General features: G+C 47.4%; 1 protein-coding gene across 1 annotated transcript in view; it reads left to right on the top strand.

The window, feature by feature from the left end:
* The window catches only part of RGS6 (regulator of G protein signaling 6), a gene marked incomplete at its 3' end in the record, with an annotated part of 570,256 nt that extends 552,137 nt beyond the window's left edge, over positions 1-18,119 (top strand). Inside the window, exons 18-19 of the mRNA XM_082844867.1 lie at positions 3,359-3,425; positions 17,953-18,119. Coding sequence (XP_082700993.1) covers positions 3,359-3,425; positions 17,953-18,119 — 234 coding nt within the window. The remainder of the gene's footprint in view (positions 1-3,358; positions 3,426-17,952) is intronic.
* Positions 18,120-18,380: the final 261 nt, after the last annotated feature.

The following is an 18,380-nucleotide window of genomic DNA, read 5'->3' as shown; positions in this document are numbered from 1 at the left end:
TGGAATTGCTGCCCTTCACTCGTCATGCTGGCCTTTTGTTTTCGGTTTTTTAAGCCAATCGCTGCTGCTGCTGCAGCTGAGCCCTGGGCAACAGGCCTCTCTCGCCTGAATGCCCAGGAGGAAATCAGTGCACGGAGGACACCGGTGCCCGTTGGCTTAGGGAGGCTGAGCACAGCCAGGGTTGGCGTGTGCGGGGTGCCCTGGCCTTATGCTGGAGAAGGCTTGGCCTGACATCATTTCCATCCAGAAAGGGTGTTTTGTTGAAAGAAAACATGATCAAGCCAGTTGCCTTTTACCTGATGCCAGTGCAGGTTCCAGGCAGACAAGCTGGCCCCCAAACTGTCGCAGCCTGGCCAGGAACAGAACACGCCCCCTGATACCTTAGACCACGGGGAAACTGCGCTCGTGGGCCCCCTCCTCCTGGGCCCTTCCGTGAGGACTCATCTTCAGCCCAACTCAGGGGAAGGGAAGAGCTCTCGTGTCACATTCTTGCCAGCTGTCCCGAGGACCAACCTGATTGCAAATGACACTCCCTCCTCTCTCGGGCATTGCCAGGACTGCCTTCAACTCATCATGGGATTGTATAATTATGGTGATTACAGCTTATGGCTTTTTTCCTCTCCTCATCTTTTGCTTTCAAATTCTTTGAGGCCTCTCATTAAACATGGTGATCCCGATAAAGTCAGCAAAGTTTTAATAGGACATTTTTTGAAGCTAAAGAAAGCCCAGTCAGAGTTGATTGTTACTGTGTTCCCTCATACAGGCCTTTAAAACTCTGGTGGGCGTGACTGATGCCTGGATATAAGAGGTAGGGGAGAGAGGGGTATGGGGATCCAGGGGATGCCCTTGCTCTTTCCCAGGGTTGGAGAACTGATATACACCATGCCCCTGGCCTTTCTCATTTGTACCAAGAGCACATGCATCCAAATCCCCACAGCTAATGGGAGAAGACAGACCATCAAGTAAGGGTAGAGGGCCTGCCCTTTCCCTCATAGCATACTAAGTTGGGAAATGGAGGTGGAGCCGCCAGTACAAAACTCAAGCCAACCTTGTGAGCTGTGGCAAAAGTAGAGGGGAAGTTCTGATGGATCCTCTGTCCTGAATGATCCTGGAAGGTTCCAGGGCTTCCATCATTCTAAATATGTAAAGGATTCAACCATGAGTATTTGTGGGCGGTCACCACCCTGTGGTCATATCCTCAAGGGCGGTTTCCTTGGTAACGATACAGCTTCAGAGCCCCTCATTTGCTAGCCCTCAGTCAGAGCGTTGCTGAATTGTTTCTAGATGTGTAGGACGTTATGAGGACCACCAGGAAGGCGTGCGGCTGGGGTGGTGGCCACTAGGGCCCCCAGCTTGCCCTTCAGCAGCTTTGTGTAGGTTTGATGTCAGGGTCCCCTTTCTTTCCATCCTCCCCAGGACTGCACGGAGGACTGCACAGCGACGTGCATCTTGCCCTGGCAGGAATTTGTTTTGAGAGGCTCCAACTGGCCCCTTGTCCTGCCCTGAGCTGTCCTCACTGCTCCTCAGCCAGCTATCTGGGTGTGACTGAACAGCACTACCTATGAGAGGTTAAATGTCAAAAACCTGGCAGTGATATTTCCCCCAACTGCATCCTCATCCCCTACTGAAGATGACCTGCTGGCTCCGCCCCCTGAGAACAACATCCCTTTAGGGGCCACCAGAATGTAGAGAATGGGCTCAGGGTTAGGGATGGGCAGCCCCCGTTGAATCCTATTTCTCCACCTGAAGTTGGTATAAGACCCTGGGCAAGCTGCTCACTTGCCCGATGGGTACAATGATGCCTGCTGCCCTGGGTGGATGTTGGCACTAAACGAGGGCATAACAAGAACAGCTGCCATGTCTTGGGCGCTCACGTTGTCGCACTGTGGGCATCCGTGTCATGCAGAACTTGGCCTGAGAGGGACTTCGGTTCTCCCCCAGCTCCACCACTTAACTGTGCGTTTCAGACTCCAAGCCTCAGTTTCCTCATCTGTAAAAAAGATAAGAGTAAATGATTAAGAGGGAAAGAATACATAAAGTGCTTAGCGTAGTGTTTGCAGTGTATATGCTTAAGTATAACTCTTTGTATTATTATTTTCATTATTATGATGTTACCTGCAGCCCATTAGCTCTTATTCCCTTATCTGATTTCCAGCCACACCCTGCAAGGTAGGTATTATTGTATTTATTTTGCAGTTGAGGATGGTGACACGCGTATCTCAAATACGACAATTGTGCGCAAAGCACATTCGTTTATTACAGCAACCGGCGCATGACTCTACTCGATAAATGGTAGCTATTATTACTGTCTTATTTTGAAAGTCAACTCAGAGAGCCAGTTTCTCTGCTTTCCCTAGGAATGGAGGGACTGTGGTACCCAGCACACCAGCTTCTGCCCTGTGGTCTATTTCTCAGGGCCCCTGTGCACTTCCCAGGAAGCTGTAGGAGCTAGGGGCTTGTAGCAGTGCGGTGCCAGGACGTGGGGAGGGCCACCAAGGAAACACTGCCTACGTTGTCAGGATCTGGCATTTGCCCCGACTCCTGAGGTGCGGGACCCTAAGATGCCTCCTGCTTCCAGACACAGATCGGAGATGGTTCTCCCCTATAAGAGCATGAAATCCAGTCCTGCAGATGTAGCGCTCTGCACCGCAGAAGCCTCGTTCCCAGAAACCCTCACCTGGCAGCTGTCTGCCTGCCTGGAGCCACCCTGAGCAGTACAACCTCACCAAGTCTGGTTGCTCCATCTGCCAGATAAACAGAGGCTCCTAGTTTTTAACTGCGTGCTACAAAGTGGGGTGGTTGGAGGAGTCAGAACCAAGTGGCAGGGGATGCTTTGAAATCCCTCGGAAGCCAGCCCCCTGGGCGGCACGCTCCCACTGCTTGCAGTATTGACAGAAACAGAAGCAGAGAGGCCATTTCCACTGACACGGATGGCTTTTTCCTGGGGAAAGTCAGGTTTATATATGTATCTTAAGGTAAATGCTTGAAGTTTGCAGTGTCTGTCAAAGATTGGCATCTTAGGAGCCTGACGTAAAGCTCTACAGCCAATCATGTGGTCGCTCGTGAACCTTGCATGAGATGCTTCTGCAAGTGCCTGTGGTGTAAACACTCACATGAGCGTGTGCACAGCTGCATACACAGGTGCATGTGCTACCTGCCTGATAACACGCCTCCGCGTTCAGTGTATGGTACGTGTGTAACATACGCTGCAGACCTGCATGTGCCTCTGCGCATGGACCGCCTGCCCGCTGCTGCTGTGTGCGTGTCTGGGCAGGGGCTCCCCTAAAGCCACAGGTCTTCACGGTTTCAGCTGGATAAGTTATTCTTCACTTCCCTTCCTAAAAACACAATTGCCTAGTGCTGTTGGCGCAGAGTCAGAATGGCCGCTGCATTTCACCCCCGAGGTGGCTTCCTTCCAGCAGTGGGTGAGTGATCCCGGCGTCCGAACTCTCTAACCTTCTTTGGGATCCTTCTGCCCAGAAGGCGCTCCAAATCCGGAAGAGATGATCTGTTTGTCTGTGGCCTCATCTCTGCCCGCCCCTCCTGTTCTCACACCCTAGTTCCATGGACAGTGGCACCCATTTTTTAGTGTGCCCATTTCTCCTGCCTCTTTTTTTACACCCATAGTTTTTTCTTCCTAAGAAACAAGAAGCTGAGGGGTCTAGAAATGACACGGAGATGAGTGCCTTGTCCCAGAGGCAATGTACAGATAATGTCTTCAGGTATTGATCCTGTAACTCGCTTCTCCTGGACCCCTAGCAGAAATGCCCTCTATCTTTGAAGATGCTTTTAGACCCAACAGCAGCATCCTGAGGCTTAGTCTCCCACTTACAGCTTCCACTGCTCTTCCTCTGTGGTCCAGGGCCAAGTCCTGTGGGAAACTTGGAAATCTCACCTTTCTACTTGCTAGACCACCAGGGGAGAAGAGGGCTAGGGAACCGCCCATCCCCTGTATCACAGGGATGGAGAGCATTGCAGCGACATGTGAAAAGGGTTTGTAGGGAAGTAAGAAGGTTCTCTGTGAATTCCATCAGCCCACGTTTCTGTCCAGAGATGTCTTGAAAAATGCTGCTTGACCTGTCCCCTGCTGCACTTTTTCAGGTTAGAAATACATGTCTGATAAATGCCCGCCAAACTGCATTCCTGAGAGTAGGGAGGAAAGAGAAATGAGCCAGCCCTCTTTGAATGTGTATCCAAATGGACTTGGACATTCACGGAAAGATTATGCTTTGGGGCGGTGGGGACAGTCAGCATGTTGGCAGCCTGTGCCCTCGAAACTCTGCCTTGGCAGCCGGCTTAACCAAGGACCCCAAGCCATGGATGTGTTCTGGGTGAACGTGTTCGCGGGAGATGAGAAGTGCCCTTGGGAGGGTGGGGTTAGAATCCTCCTGGGTCCTGAGAAGGATCACACACTGCCGAGCAAGTGATCCCTCCTGCTGTCTCATCCACTAGACTTCAGCAGTGCTCTCCCCTGTCGCCCTAGTCAAGGGTCACTTGAACTTCCTAGTTGGAAAAAAAGCAGCATCAAGTTGTTGCCGATAGCAACTCAGCCACGTCCCTGTTTCCTTGAGTCTTTGGTCCCTTGCCTAGTTTGGGGTGAACCAGCGCAGAGATGCCAGAGTACATTTAAGGAAGAGGAGGCAAGCACAGCGTGGGCTAAGGAAGGTGTGCCATCGGGGGGCCTTGTGAACAGAATGCCCACCTCCGCCCCATCCCTGTGTCCACCAAGAACTTGCTGCAGGCTGAGTGCAGAAAGAGCACCAGGGTTTTTCAGTCAGAACGAGAGGAAGGCGATAAGAGATCCGGTAATAAAAGGGGGGCATTTCTCCTGCATGAGGTGAAAAAAGCAGCAGGGAAAATGGAAATGCACAACTTGGACAGGAGGCTGGGGAGTCGGGGACTGGGCATTGTGCCACCAGTGTCGGGCACAGCTGCTGAGCGCTTGTCACTCCCGGCATCCGGCATGCCTTCCCGGTTCCAGATTTGTCCCTGCACAGCTGGGGACCATGGAGGAAGGTCTCCCATCACCCACCAAAACTAACAGGTAGAGGTCAGACTTTGCAAAGAGCCCCATAAGTGACGAGCACGATGAGGGGGCGGGAGTCAGAAGTGCGAGGAAGGGCAGCCGGGGAGGGCTTCCCCAGCCAGCTCGATTTGGGCGCGTGGTTCTAATTGGGGTTGGTTCTAATTGGAGTAAAGCATCCGCCCACCCCTCCTCAGGAAGGTAAACATCACACCTGCTTCTCTCCTCCCTGGGACTGTTGCTATGGAGATCCCAGAGGCATCGACACCAATAACACAGGGCCACAAACAGAAGTGGCAGCTTCACTGGCCGGTCCAGTAGCCACCGTTTTAAGCCCATGAGCGCCAAGCAGCAGTGACGTGCACCTCAGCTCAGCACAACAGCCAAAGTCCCACTTTGCCAGGCTTGCCAGCCAGAAGGTAGCACCTTTTCCTTCTCGGGAGTCCCCAGTGTGAGGAAGGGAAGCAGCTTAGGCAGAACAGAAATGCCTGGGATGGTCTCAAGTGTGCCCAAGAGCTGAAGCATCTTTCTCAGTGAGGTTGAGAAAATCACCCTGCACCGCCCAGAGAGATAGTCTGGTGTGGGTAGATGTGGAGGAATCCTTAGTCCGGAGCTTTTCCACCTGCCTCCTTCCTTGAGAGTGACAGTCATGTACAAGGGATAAGGTGGGTGGGCCATGAAGGCCACTGACCAGCTGTGTGCACTCAGGCTAGTGGTTCAACCTCATGTGTCCAGTGAGGGTTAAAGGAATACCTAACTGGCAAGGATGCTGTGGACATTAGCACAGGTGTCTCTCAAATGTCTAGTGCGCTTGACACACAACAGCTGTTCTATGTTCAATCAGTGGGTGGCCATTAGTAACTTTCCTCGGCAGCTAACCTGTGTCCCTGGTAAGGGGACTGTCCCCACACTGCCACCATCAGGGTCTGGTTGAGTCGAAGAGGAGGGCACTTGAGAAGGGAGGGTGCATGAGATAACGATGCCACCCCGTTGGGCAGGAACAAGAAATTCAAAGAGAAAATCCCTGGAGATAGGGGATATAGGTTGGTCCTCTCACATTTAGTTCAGATAAACTCAACGTTTCTAAATTTAAAAAAAAAAAAAATTAAGTAAAAATTAAAAAAAAAAAAAAAAAGCACTGCTAGTTGCCAGGCTAGAGTAAGGTGTCTGGACCTGCTAATGATCCCGGTAACATTTTGTGGGAATTGCTCTCAGCAGACACGACTGCAGGCAGATTCCATAGACCCACCATTGACGTGGAAAAACCTGATTGTTTGTATTACTGTACATAAGATGGTGGGCTATTGCAAAAGAATCCACTGTTTATATTTTGACCATATTCCTTACTTTTTACATAGGTTTAATGTATGTTCAGTCTTCATCCAGAGAGCTTTTTTAAAATATAATTCAATTTTCACCTATCTCTTGATTTGCGGGGGGGGGGAAGCTTTGTTTTATGTTTGTGGTACCCTATTTTTTTTTTAACATCTTTATTGGAGTATAATTGCTTTAGAATGGTGTGTTAGTTTCTGCTGTATAATGAAGTGAATCAGCTATACATATACATATATCCCCATATCTCTTCCCTCTTGCATCTCCCTCCCTCCCACCCTCCCTATCCCACCCCTCTAGGTGGTCACAAAGCACCGAGCTGACCTCCCTGTGCTGTGCGGCTGCTTCCCACTAGCTATCTATTTTACATTTTGTAGTGTATATATGTCCATGCCACTCTCTCACTTCGTCCCAGCTTACCTTTCCCCCTACTGTGTCCTCAAGTCCATTCTCTACGTCTGTGTCTTTATTCCTGTCCTGCCCCTAGGTTCTTCATGACCTTTTTTTTTCTTTTAGATTCCATATATGTGTGTTAGCATACGGTATTTGTTTTTCTCTTTCTGACTTACTTCACTCTGTATGACAGTCTTTAGGTCCATCCACCTCACTACAGATAACTCAATTTCATTTTTTTATGGCTGAGTAATATTCCATTGTATATATGTACCACATCTTCTTTATCCATTCATCTGTCGATGGACACTTAGGTTGCTTCCATGTCCTGGCTATTGTAAATACTGCTACAATGAACATTGTGGTACATGACTCTTTTTGAATTATGGTTTTCTCAGGGTATTTGCCCAGTATTGGGATTACTGGGTCATATGGTAGTTCTATTTTTAGTTTTTTAAGGAACCTCTATACTGTTCTCCATAGTGACTGCATAAATTTATATTCCCACCAAAAGTGCAAGAGGGTTCCCTTTACTCCACACCCTCTCCAGCATTTATTGTTTGTAGATTTTTTTGATGCTGGCCATCCTGACCAGTGTGAGGTGATACCTCATTGTAGTTTTGATTTGCATTTCTCTAATGATTAGTGATGTTGAGCATCCTTTCATGTGTTTGTTGGCAATCTGTATATCTTCTTTGGAGAAATGTCTGTTTAGGTCTTCTGCCCATTTTTGGATTGGGTTGTTTGTTTTTTGATATTGAGCTGCATGAGCTCCTTATATATTTTGGAGATTCATCCTTTCTCAGTTGCTTCACTTGCAAATATTTTCTCCCATTCTGAGGGTTGTCTTTTCGTCTTGTTTATGGTTTCCTTTGCTGTGCAAAAGCTTTTAAGTTTCAATAGGTCCCATTGTTTATTAGGGTTCATTGTTTATTTTTGTTTTTATTTCCATTTCTCTAGGAGATGGGTCCAAAAAGATCTTGCTGTGATTTATGTCATAGAGTGTTCTGCCTATGTTTTCCTCTAAGAGTTTGATAGTGTCTGGCCTTACACTTAGATCTTTAATCCATTTTGAGTTAATTTTTGTGTATGGTGTTAGGGAGTGTTCTAATTTCATTCTTTTACATGTAGCTGTCCAGTTTTCCCAGCACCACTTATTGAAGAGGCTGTCTTTACTCCATTGTATATTCTTACCTCCTTTATCAAAGATAAGGTGACCATATGTGCATGGGTTTATCTCTGGGCTTTCTATCCTGTTCCACTGATCTATATTTCTGTCTTTGTGCCAGTGCCATACTGTCTTTTTTTTTTAACATCTTTATTGGAGTATAATTGCTTTACAATAGTGTGTTACTTTCTGCTTTATAACAAAGTGAATCAGCTATATACCATATTGTCTTGATTACTGTAGCTTTGTAGTATAGTCTGAAGTCAGGGAGCCTGATTCCTCCAGCTCCGTTTTTCTTTCTCAAGATTGCTTTTGCTATTTGGGGTCTTTTGTGTTTCCATACAAATTGCGAAATTTTTGGTCTAGTTCTGTGAAAAATGCCATTGGTAGTTTGATAGGGATTGCATTGAATCTGTAGATTGCTTTGGGTAGTATAGTCATTTTCACCATGTTGATTCTTCCAATCCAAGAACATGGTATATCTCTCCATCTCTTTGTATCATCTTTAATTTCTTTCATCAGTGTCTTATGATTTTCTGCATACAGGTCTTTTGTCTCCTTACTAGGTTTATTCCTAGGTATTTTATTCTTTTTGTTGCAGTGGTAAATGGGAGTGTTTCCTGAATTTCTCTTTCAGATTTTTCATTAGTGTATAGGAATGCAAGAGATTTCTGTGCATTAATTTTGTATCCTGCTACTTTACCAAATTCATTGATTAGCTGTAGTAGTTTTCTGGTAGCATCTTTAGGATTCTCTATGTATAGTATCATGTCATCTGCAAACAGTGACAGTTTTACTTCCTCTTTTCTGATTTGGATTCCTCTTATTTCATTTTCTTCTCTGATTGCTGTGGCTAAAAAGTCCAAAACTATGTTGAATAATAATGGTGGGAGTAGGCAACCTTGTCTTGTTCCTGATCTTAGTGGAAATGGTTTCAGTTTCTCTCCATTGAGAATGATGGCCTTTACTATGTTGAGGTAAGTTCCCTCTATGCCTACTTTCTGGAGGGTTTTTATCATAAATGGGTGTTGAATTTTGTCAGAAGATTCTTCTGCATCTACTGAGATTATCATATGGCTTTTATCCTTCAATTTGTTAATATGGTGTATCACATTGATTTGCATATATTGAAGAATCCTTGCATTCCTGGGATAAACCCCACTTGATCATGGTGTATGATCCTTTTAATGTCCTGTTGGATTCTGTTTGCTAGCATTTTGTTGAGGATTTTTGCATCTATGTTCATCAGTGGTATTGGCCTGTAGTTTTGTTTCTTTGTGACATCCTTGTCTGGTTTTGGTATCAGGGTGATGGTGGCCTCATAGAATGAGTTTGGGAGTGTCCCTCCCTCTGCTATATTTTGGAAGAATTTGAGAAGGATAGGTGTTAGCTCTTCTCTAAATGTTTGATAGAATTCGCCTGTGAAGCCATCTGGTCCTGGGCTTTTGTTCGTTGGAAGATTTTAAATCACAGTTTCAATTTCAGTGCTTGTGATTGGTCTGTTCATATTTTCTATTTCTTCCTTTTTCAGTCTCGGAAGGTTGTGCTTTTCTAAGAATTAGTCCATTTCTTCCAGGTTTCCATTTTATTGGCATATCATTTCTTGTAGTAATCTCTCATGATGTTTGTATTTCTGCAGTGTTGGTTGTGACTTCTCCTTTTTCGTTTCTAATTCTATTGATCTGAGTCTTCTCCCTTTCTTTCTTGATGAGTCTGGCTGATGGTTTATCAATTTTGTTTATCTTCTCAAAGAACCAGCTTTTAGTTTTATTGATCTTTGCTATCGTTTCCTTCATTTCTTTTTCATTTATTTCTGATCTGATCTTTATGAGTTCTTTCCTTCTGCTAACTTTGGGTTTTTTTGTTCTTCTTTCTCTAACTGCTTTAGGAGTAAAGTTAGGTTGTTTAGTTGAGATGTTTCTTGAGGTAGGATTGTATTGCTATAAACTTCCCTCTTAGAACTGCTTTTGCTGCCTCCCATAGGTTTTGGGTCATCGTGTTTTCATTGTCATTTGTTTCTAGGTATTTTTTGATTTCCTCTTTGATTTCTTCAGTGATCTCTTGGTTATTTAGTAATGTATTGTTTAGCCTCCGTGTGTTTGTATTTTTTACAGATTTTTTCCTGTAATAGACATGTAGTCTCTTAGTTGTGGTTGGAAAAGATACTTGATGTGATTTCAATTTTCTTAAATTTACCAAGGCTTGATTTGTGACCCAAGATATGATCTATCTTGGAGAATATTCCATGAGCACTTGAGAAGAAACTGTATTCTGTTCTTTTTGGATGGAATGTCCTATAAATATCAATTAAGTCCATCTTGTTTAATGTGTCATTTAAAGCTTGTGTTTCCTTATTTATTTTCATTTTGCATGATCCATCCATTGGTGAAAGTGAGGTGTTAAAGTCCCCTACTATGATTGTGTTACTGTTGATTTCCCCTTTTATGGCTGTTAGCATTTGCCTTATGTATTGAGATGCTCCTATGTTGGGTGCATAAATATTTACAATTGTTATATCTTCTTCTTGGATTGATCCCTTGATCATTATGCAGTGTCCTTCTTTGTCTCCTGTAATAGTCTTTATTTTAAAGTCCATTTTGTCTGATATGAGAATTGCTACTCCAGCTTTCTTTTGATCTCCATTTGCATGGAATATCTTTTTCCATCCCCTCACTTTCAGTCTGTATGTGCCCCTAGGTCTGAGGTAGGTCTTTGTAGACAGCATATATATGGGTCTTGTGTTTTTATCCATTCAGCTAGTCTATGTCTTTGGTTGGAGGATTTGATCCATTTACATTTAAGGTAGTTATTGATATGTATGTTCCTATTACCATTTTCTTAATTGTTTTGGGTTTGTTATTGTAGGTCTTTTCCTTCTCTTGTGTTTCTGGCCTAGAGAAGTTCCTTTAGCATTTGTTGTAAAGCTGGTTGGTCGTGCTTTTGCTTATCTGTAAAGGTTTTAATTTCTCCATCGAATCTGAATAAGATCCCTGCTGGGTAGAGTAATCTTTTATTTATTTATTTATTTATTTATTTATTTATTTATTTATTTATTTTTGGCTGTGTTGTGTCTTCGTTGCTGTGAGCGGGTTTTCTTTAGTTGTGGCAAGCGGGGGCTACTCTGCATTGCAGTGCACAGGCTTCTCGTTGCAGTGACTTCTCTTGTTGTGGAGCATGGGCTCTAGGCATGCGGGTTTCAGTAGTTGTGGCTCACTGGCTCAGTAGTTGTGGCACACGGACGTAGCTGCTCTGTGTCTTGTGGAATCTTCCTGGACCAGGGCTCGGACCCAAAACCCCTGCACTGGCAGGCAGATTCTTAACCACTGCATCACCAGGGAATCCCCGGGTAGAGTAATCTTGGTGTAGTTTTTTCCCTTTCATCACTTAAAATATGTCCTGCCACTCCTTTCTGGCTTGCAGAGTTTCTGCTGAAAGATCAGCTGTTAACCTTATGGGGATTCCCTTTTGTGTTATTTGTTGCTTTTCCCTTGCTGCTTTTAATATTTTTTCCTTGTATTTAATTTTGATAGTTTGATTAATATGTGTCTTGGCATGTTTCTGCTTGGATTTATCCTGTATGGGACTCTCTGAGCTTCCTGGACTTGATTATTTCCTTTCCCATATTAAGGAAGTTTTCAACTATAATCTCTTCAAATATTTTCTCAGTCCCTTTCTTTTTCTCTTCTTCTTCTGGGACCCCTATAATTTGAATGTTGGTGCGTTTAATGTTGTCCCAGAGGTCTCTGAGACTGTCCTAAATTATTTTCATTCTTTTATCTTTATTCTGCTCTGCAGTAGTTATTTCCACTATTTTATCTTCCAGGTCACTTATCCGTTCTTCTGGCTCAGTTATTCTGCTCTTGATTCCTTCTAGAGAATTTTTAATTTCATTTATTGTGTTGCTCATCGTTATTTGTTTGCTCTTTAGTTCTTCTAGGTCCTTGTTAAACGTTTCTTGTATTTTCTCCATTCTACTTCCAAGATTTTGGATCATCTTTACTATCATTACTCTGAATTCTTTTCAGGTAGACTGCCTATTTCCTCTTCATTTGTTTGGTCTGGTGGGTTTTTACCTTGCTCCTTCATCTGCTGTGTATTTCTCTGTCTTCTCATTTTCCTTAACTTACTGTGTTTGGGGTCTCCTTTTCGCAGGCTGCAGGTTCATACTTCCTGTTGTTTTTGGTGCCTGCCCCCAGTGGATAAGGTTGGTTCAGTGGGTTGTGTAGGCTTCCTGGTGGAGGGGACTGGTACCTGTGTTCTGATGGATGAGGCTGGATCTTGTCTCTCTGGTGGGCAGGACTGTGTCCAGTGGTGTGTTTTTGGGGTGTCTGTGAACTTAATATGATTTTAGGCAGCCTCTCTGCTAATGGGTGGGGTTGTGTTCCTGTCTTGTTAGTTGTTTGGCATGGGGTGTCCAGCACTGTAGCTTGCTGGTCATTGAGTGGAGCTGGGTCTTAGCATTGAGATGGAGATCTCTGGGAGAGCTCTTGCCGATTGATATTACGTGGGGCCGGGAGGTGTCTGGTGGACCAATGTCCTGAACTCGGCTCTCCCACCTCAGAGGCTCAGGCCTGACACCCGGCTGGAGCACCAAGACCATGTCAGCCTCTCAGCTCTCCCCGGGGGTGATCTCAGAGAGCGTCCTGCATCCCTTGCTGCCTACCCGGACTCCGGGGCGCCACCCACAGCCGAGTCACCGGCCCGGCTGCGTCTCGGATGTCTGTGGTATCCTATTTTTAAAAAGTCAAATAAAGAGAATATTTCAATACCAAATAAAATGCCCTTCTGCTCCTGAGAGAGATCAGAAAGCTTGGCAAGGACCCAGGAGTAATACAGACCTCAGGAATGGATCTCGTCACAGGGCACCCCCCCACCCCCTCCCCCTTCCCTGAAGCGTGACAAAGCCGGAAGCAGCCTCTGCTTCCTGGCTGCTGCTCCAGCCTAGCTCTGCCATGGATCAGCCATGTGTAACCATTGCCTAGTTCCCATCTCATCCGCCCATCTTGCTGATGATGAAAGAGGAGAGTTGCAGTGTTTTCAAATTATTCTCTATCAAGTATGGGTTTTCCTACATCCCCTGCCAGAGCTTCTAGCCCTCTAAACTATCCCAAGCAAATGGCACTCTCTCTCCAATTTTAAACATCGTTGAGAAAGGAGATGCCACGGAATACCTTACACTTCCTTTTGAAATCATCCCTTTTGCTTTGCTCAGTGGAGAAGGCGGCACCAGGGGGACCAACCTCCAGGGAAGTCACGCGATGATGTCAGGCAGTCCTGACTTGGCTGGAATCCCTGGCTCCTCCCCCTCCCAACAAACCCAAGCTGGGACCTTTCCTTTCTCCCTGGCTCTTAGGGCTGACGGCTCTCCCCAGCAAGTCCCCTACAGGCCTGTGAGTTCACACACACTCATCATCTATGAACCTGAGCATCGTCTACTCATAGGGAACTTTCAGCCTCCTTGAAAGGACAGCTTCTCTCTGGGACCTCCCACTTCTTGCCTGCTGAGGGCACCTGGCGAGCCCTATTCAGCAGAACACCAATTTTCATTAGCAGGGATGAAAGATGCCTGTGTGTCACCACAAGGCGATCCGTTTGGATCTATGGAGACTAGAAATCATGTTCCAAATTAGCTCTGTTGCAAGTTCTAGTTCCCCTAGCAGAGGAATCTGGGTTTCTCCTATACTGGAGGGGGAAGCTTTGAATTTAGCCAAAAGGCAAAGTTGCTGGGACAGCAACTGAAAAAGAGCAAGGGGTGGGACATTTCAAAGCAGAGATGTGATAGCTGGATTTTTTTCTAATCTTTTTTTTTTCTTCTGAAACATAATTACCCATGGCAAAACGAATAGATCTGAAATGTATGGTTCGACGAATCTGACGAATGTATGCACCAGTGTAACCTACACCCATCACCCTATAAAGTTCCCTCATGCCCCTTCCCAGTCAATTCCATCTCTCTCCCCTAGAGACAACCACGGTTGATTTCCATCCCCCTCATAGCATGTGTTTAGACTTAGTGGACTTGAGATCTGTAACTTTGGTCTTAGGTCATCTGAGCAAATTAGCAAGAAAATCTCATCAGCAGCTCAGATGTCTGTACTTTCTTAGAGTTGAAAAAGGTCCTGCCTGAGCCACTAGTGCTTGGCTCCGCTGCCCCCAGTATGCCATGTGACCCCCAGGGCTACTCTCTGAGCCACAGCCCTTCTCTCAGCCAAAGAGGTTAGCGTCAGTCTCTCAGGTAAGTGAGTGGCGAAAGCTCTTGGTAACCCGGATGGTGCATGCTTTGTTGATTAATATCTGGAAGTGCGATGCACAGAGCCACAGCATGTCAAGCAGCATGTCGATTTTTCCTGAAGCACCTCACAAAAGGGAGCCATTCCTTTTAGAAACAAAGGATTCCGTGACCACCTTCTTCCAGGCTTCTAGCCATCAGGATGGCTGCAGATCTGAAATGATTAGTCAGGGTGGAGGGTGGGAATTGAACGTGTGGGTGTTTGTGAACCCAGCACTGAGCCTGCGGTCCATGAAATTGAAGGATCACAAATTCTATTGGATTAAACTTGGCCAAATGTCTCGAAGGTGAAAAGTACTTTGTCTGAATGCAAAGCTTTGCTGTCTCTGGAATGTACCTTCTGCAGCTCAGTTCTTAATCACTGTATATTTTTTCACTTGGACAAAGGCTGCCTGCTAATAGCATTTTCAACCACCTTCAGCTGCTTCGCTCAGCTACGCCAAGGCCTCAGGCTGAGCTGGCTACAGTTTCCTGGCACCATGATCTGTTCCCAACTGACCAGCATTGAGGAACAGCACACATTCACACCCTGAAAAAATTCCTTTCCCTGTAACTAAGCAAGATGCCAGGCAAAGGCAGAATTACCACTCCCCTTCCTAAGTGTCTCCTGCAGAACCGTCCAAACTGGAGGCGAGGATGGGGGTGAAGAGGAGGAAGGAAAGAGCCCTAGAAGGTGCAGGGTGGGAGCTCCCGTCTCTGTGCGCAGAGCAGTAGCTAGGAGCTCCCAGCAAGCCCCTAGCAGCATACACCTTGGGGCAGCTCATCTCTGAACACCGGTAGCCTCTGCTGTCAGGTTTCACTTTGATCCCTGAAAATTAGAAGAGCCTCAGCTCTTCAGAAGAGAGGCAGCTGCTGAGCCAGTGTGTTTGCAGGATTTCTTCCCCAAAGCCCGAGGCCAGCATCTAGGCTTGCCTGCACCCTGCATGAGTAACCACCTTCCAGCCTCACCCACGACGTCACTGCCTAGTGAACAGATTGCGGCTGGGCTGAGCTGCCCCCTGAGCCGACCTGAGCCATCATGACCTCCTTTAGCAGCAGAACTGGCATTTGGTAAATGTGTGAGGGCAGGAGCGGGAGAGGGAGACAGAAATGCCAAGAAGTACCACCTGGATGGCTTCGAGGTTGGGAACAGTCTCAGGGTGTGTTCTCCCCCAGGGCTGTCAGCTGCAGCCCCGCCCCCAACCGTGAAGCCCGGCAAGCAGCTGGGGGAGGGGAGGGGAAGGATTGATGGGCTGGCCACAGGTCTTTGCAGTCAGAGCTGTGAGGCTGAGCTCTGGGACTTAGGCAGGAAGAGATTAATTAACGCCTCCCAGCCCAGCCCGCTCTACAGAACTGGGAGGTGTGGAGGGCAGGGATCCTCAGGGCCAAATCCACCTAAAACAGACAGACACACAATCACCCAGAAACAGAACCTCTAACCTCCCTCAACCACAGCCCCTTCTCCAGCCAAAATGACCTCACTAATGAGAATGAAGCTGTAATGAGGGTTTGGATGCCTGGTAAACCTCACCCTCCTTGTCTCCGGGCTTTTAACATCTGCGCTGGCAACGGACTGTTATTTAGAAGCTTTAGTGATTCCTTTTTTTCACACCCGCCAGCTAAATCAGAGCCCCAAATGCCATTGTAGGGCAAACCATGTGTAATTTGTGGCCCTGGTGGAGGAGGGATGGAAGGAGGGGGGAGGAGCTGGTACTTGGTGTGTGGTTTCCACAGCGGTCGGTACCCAGGAGGAAAGCAGCCTTCCTTGGTGCCTTTCACGTGAGCAGGGATGGAAAAGGGTGAAAGGAGCTGGGGGAGGTTTGGTAGAGCCCGCGTACCAGGAGGCCCCTAGACTCATCAGCTCCACATTTCCCCATGCTTCCTGCCTTCAGGACTGCATGGAGAAGGCCCGTTCCCAGGTCCACCCCCTGGATGACAAATGCCTACAGCTCCGTGTAAGAAAGGGCAGTCAAGGAAAAGTCCCGGCTCCATGTGTGCTTTAGAACCAGGGCTGGAGGGAGTCCTCGGCCATCAGCCTCTGCCATCTGTGAGCTACTGTTGTACCTAACTCACTCCACACAGAGGAGTAGCCATCCTGCTTTTAGTGATTTGCAAAGACTGGCACTTGAAACCCTCTAGGATTAAAAAAAAATATCTGATTAAAAAATTCGTAGCCCAGTATAGATGTATCCGGCTGCAGGCGAAGTTTAGTGTATCTGAAGATTCAGATAAGGTTGCTGATGGGGAGATGTGTGTGTGTGTGTGTCTGTAGGGAAGAAAGAAATGAAAAGTTTCGTCTCACTAGCAAACATGAGGCATGAAAGGGGAAAAACAGAGCAAAGGGGAGGTAGATGCAGACTTCCCAACTGCCCCGAGAGCATTTGCATTTCTGGACAAGCTCCCATCCCTGCCATTGGAATTCTCAAAGTCAAGCTGGCACGTCCCTCCGTGGAGAGCTAAGCCAGATGACATATTGTCCTGCATCCAGCAAACTCACAGCCCATGTTGTTCGTTTGTTGGAAATGCCCATTATCCATCAATTCATCAATCAGCAGGTTTATTGAGTACCCTACCAGGCGTCACAAACCTGATCAATTTTCTTTAATTACATCCAGCGTACACGCAGCAAAGCCCAGTAAACAAGATGAGCCCTCACACCCCACTTGGAAATGTACATGAGGAATTGCTGGCCCTTGAAACCTCACGCTACCAAACGCTGCAGCCCGTGCTGATGAGCGACCGCGTGCTACCCTAGGCAGATGGCGCTGACCCACTGTCAATATTAAGATGGGTTCTGAGTGTTTTCTCAGACACAGTGATCAATCTGCTTGGGTCCAGCCATACTCTCCTCTAGACGCCTGTCCAATGCTATGGATTTCTGAAGAGGGTGAGCAGGGAATGGGCGCAGGCTATGGCTATAGGGAAATAAGCAAAGGACTGAGCCTTCCCCATCCTCCTGTTGGTGCCCAGTCCCACCTCAGAGGCTCCTCCTGGGCATGTGAGCAACTGGCCTCTCTCAGGACCTCTGTGCCCCATGTACCAGGCCTCACGATAGAGTTCATCCTTTTTGTTTTTGAAAGGACAAGAACGGCTTCATAGTTTGTAAGTGAAGGGCTTGTAAGGCTTCCTGATGTGGAATCATCAGAGTCAGCCTCCGGGTACCAGAGATGGGGACCAAGAACATAGGAGTGCGTTGCCCTGTGTCCTGCAGCCCAGGCTCCGAGCCTCAGCAGCGCCCCCAGACCTTCCCAGTCCCAGAACAGGTTGTCAGGAAGACCCAAGGAGAGCTCAATCCTGCATTTTCAACAGGATTCCTAGGTCTTCTGCCTTCTTCAGACTAGTTAATTCATTAGTTCCCAGTCACCCAGATTCTTAGCCATCATCTATTTGGGTCAACCCACCCCCCGTGATCTTACTAGTCCCCAGGCCACCTTTCCTTCCTCACTTGGATAGAATCAAGTTCAGGGGCAGCCCACAGGCATTAAGAGACACTCTACCTGAAGGTTAAAATGCCTGGTTTGGAGTAAGTAAAATCCCCACGCCCCCAAAAGTGTACCAGCGACACACCCTCACCCCCTAACCTGCCCCAAAGACCCGGTTGTTCAGTTGTCTGTGGTTAAGGCGCCCAAACCGAGAGATGAAAGGGGTTGGTGAGCTAAGTCGTTTGGCCTCGTGGCTCGTGCCAACAATTAATCCACCTGTCTGGCTCTCTGTGTCTGTCCTCTGTGTGTGTGCGCCTGTGGTGCCCCTGTGTCGCTGTCTCTGCAGGGAAAGTCGCTGGCGGGCAAGCGCCTCACCGGCCTGATGCAGTCCTCCTGACAGTGCCCCCCGCAGGGCCCGGGCCCGAGGACCACGCGGGCAGCCGGCCGCGCTCCACATCTGCAGACAGAGCTTCCCTGCGGGGAGATTTGGTCACTGTGAAAGAGAAAGAGTGAGGGCCGTGATGGGCGACGGTGGGGAGACGCAGTGGGTGATCCAGAGGGAGGCCAGAAGGCGAGTCCACGGAGCCTGGGGTCAGCCAGGTAGAGGCCCCTGTTTACAACCCTCTCTTCCTTGTATAGTCGTGTGCCGACACCCCGCTCTCTAGGGGGTCCCGGCCCCTAACACGTTCAGGGCAGAGCACCCGCTGGGACGCCCGTTGTGACTGTCAGCTGAGGTTAGATTCTGGCTGTCATCACTCCTCCCGCCGTCCGGGG

The sequence above is a fragment of the Leucopleurus acutus genome (genome assembly GCF_964270905.1).
Source record: "Leucopleurus acutus genome assembly, chromosome: 1".
NCBI classification, from domain to species: Eukaryota; Metazoa; Chordata; class Mammalia; order Artiodactyla; family Delphinidae; genus Leucopleurus; species Leucopleurus acutus.
The sequence above is the reverse complement of the archived record's forward strand: the minus strand, read 5'-3'. Positions and strand labels throughout refer to the sequence as shown.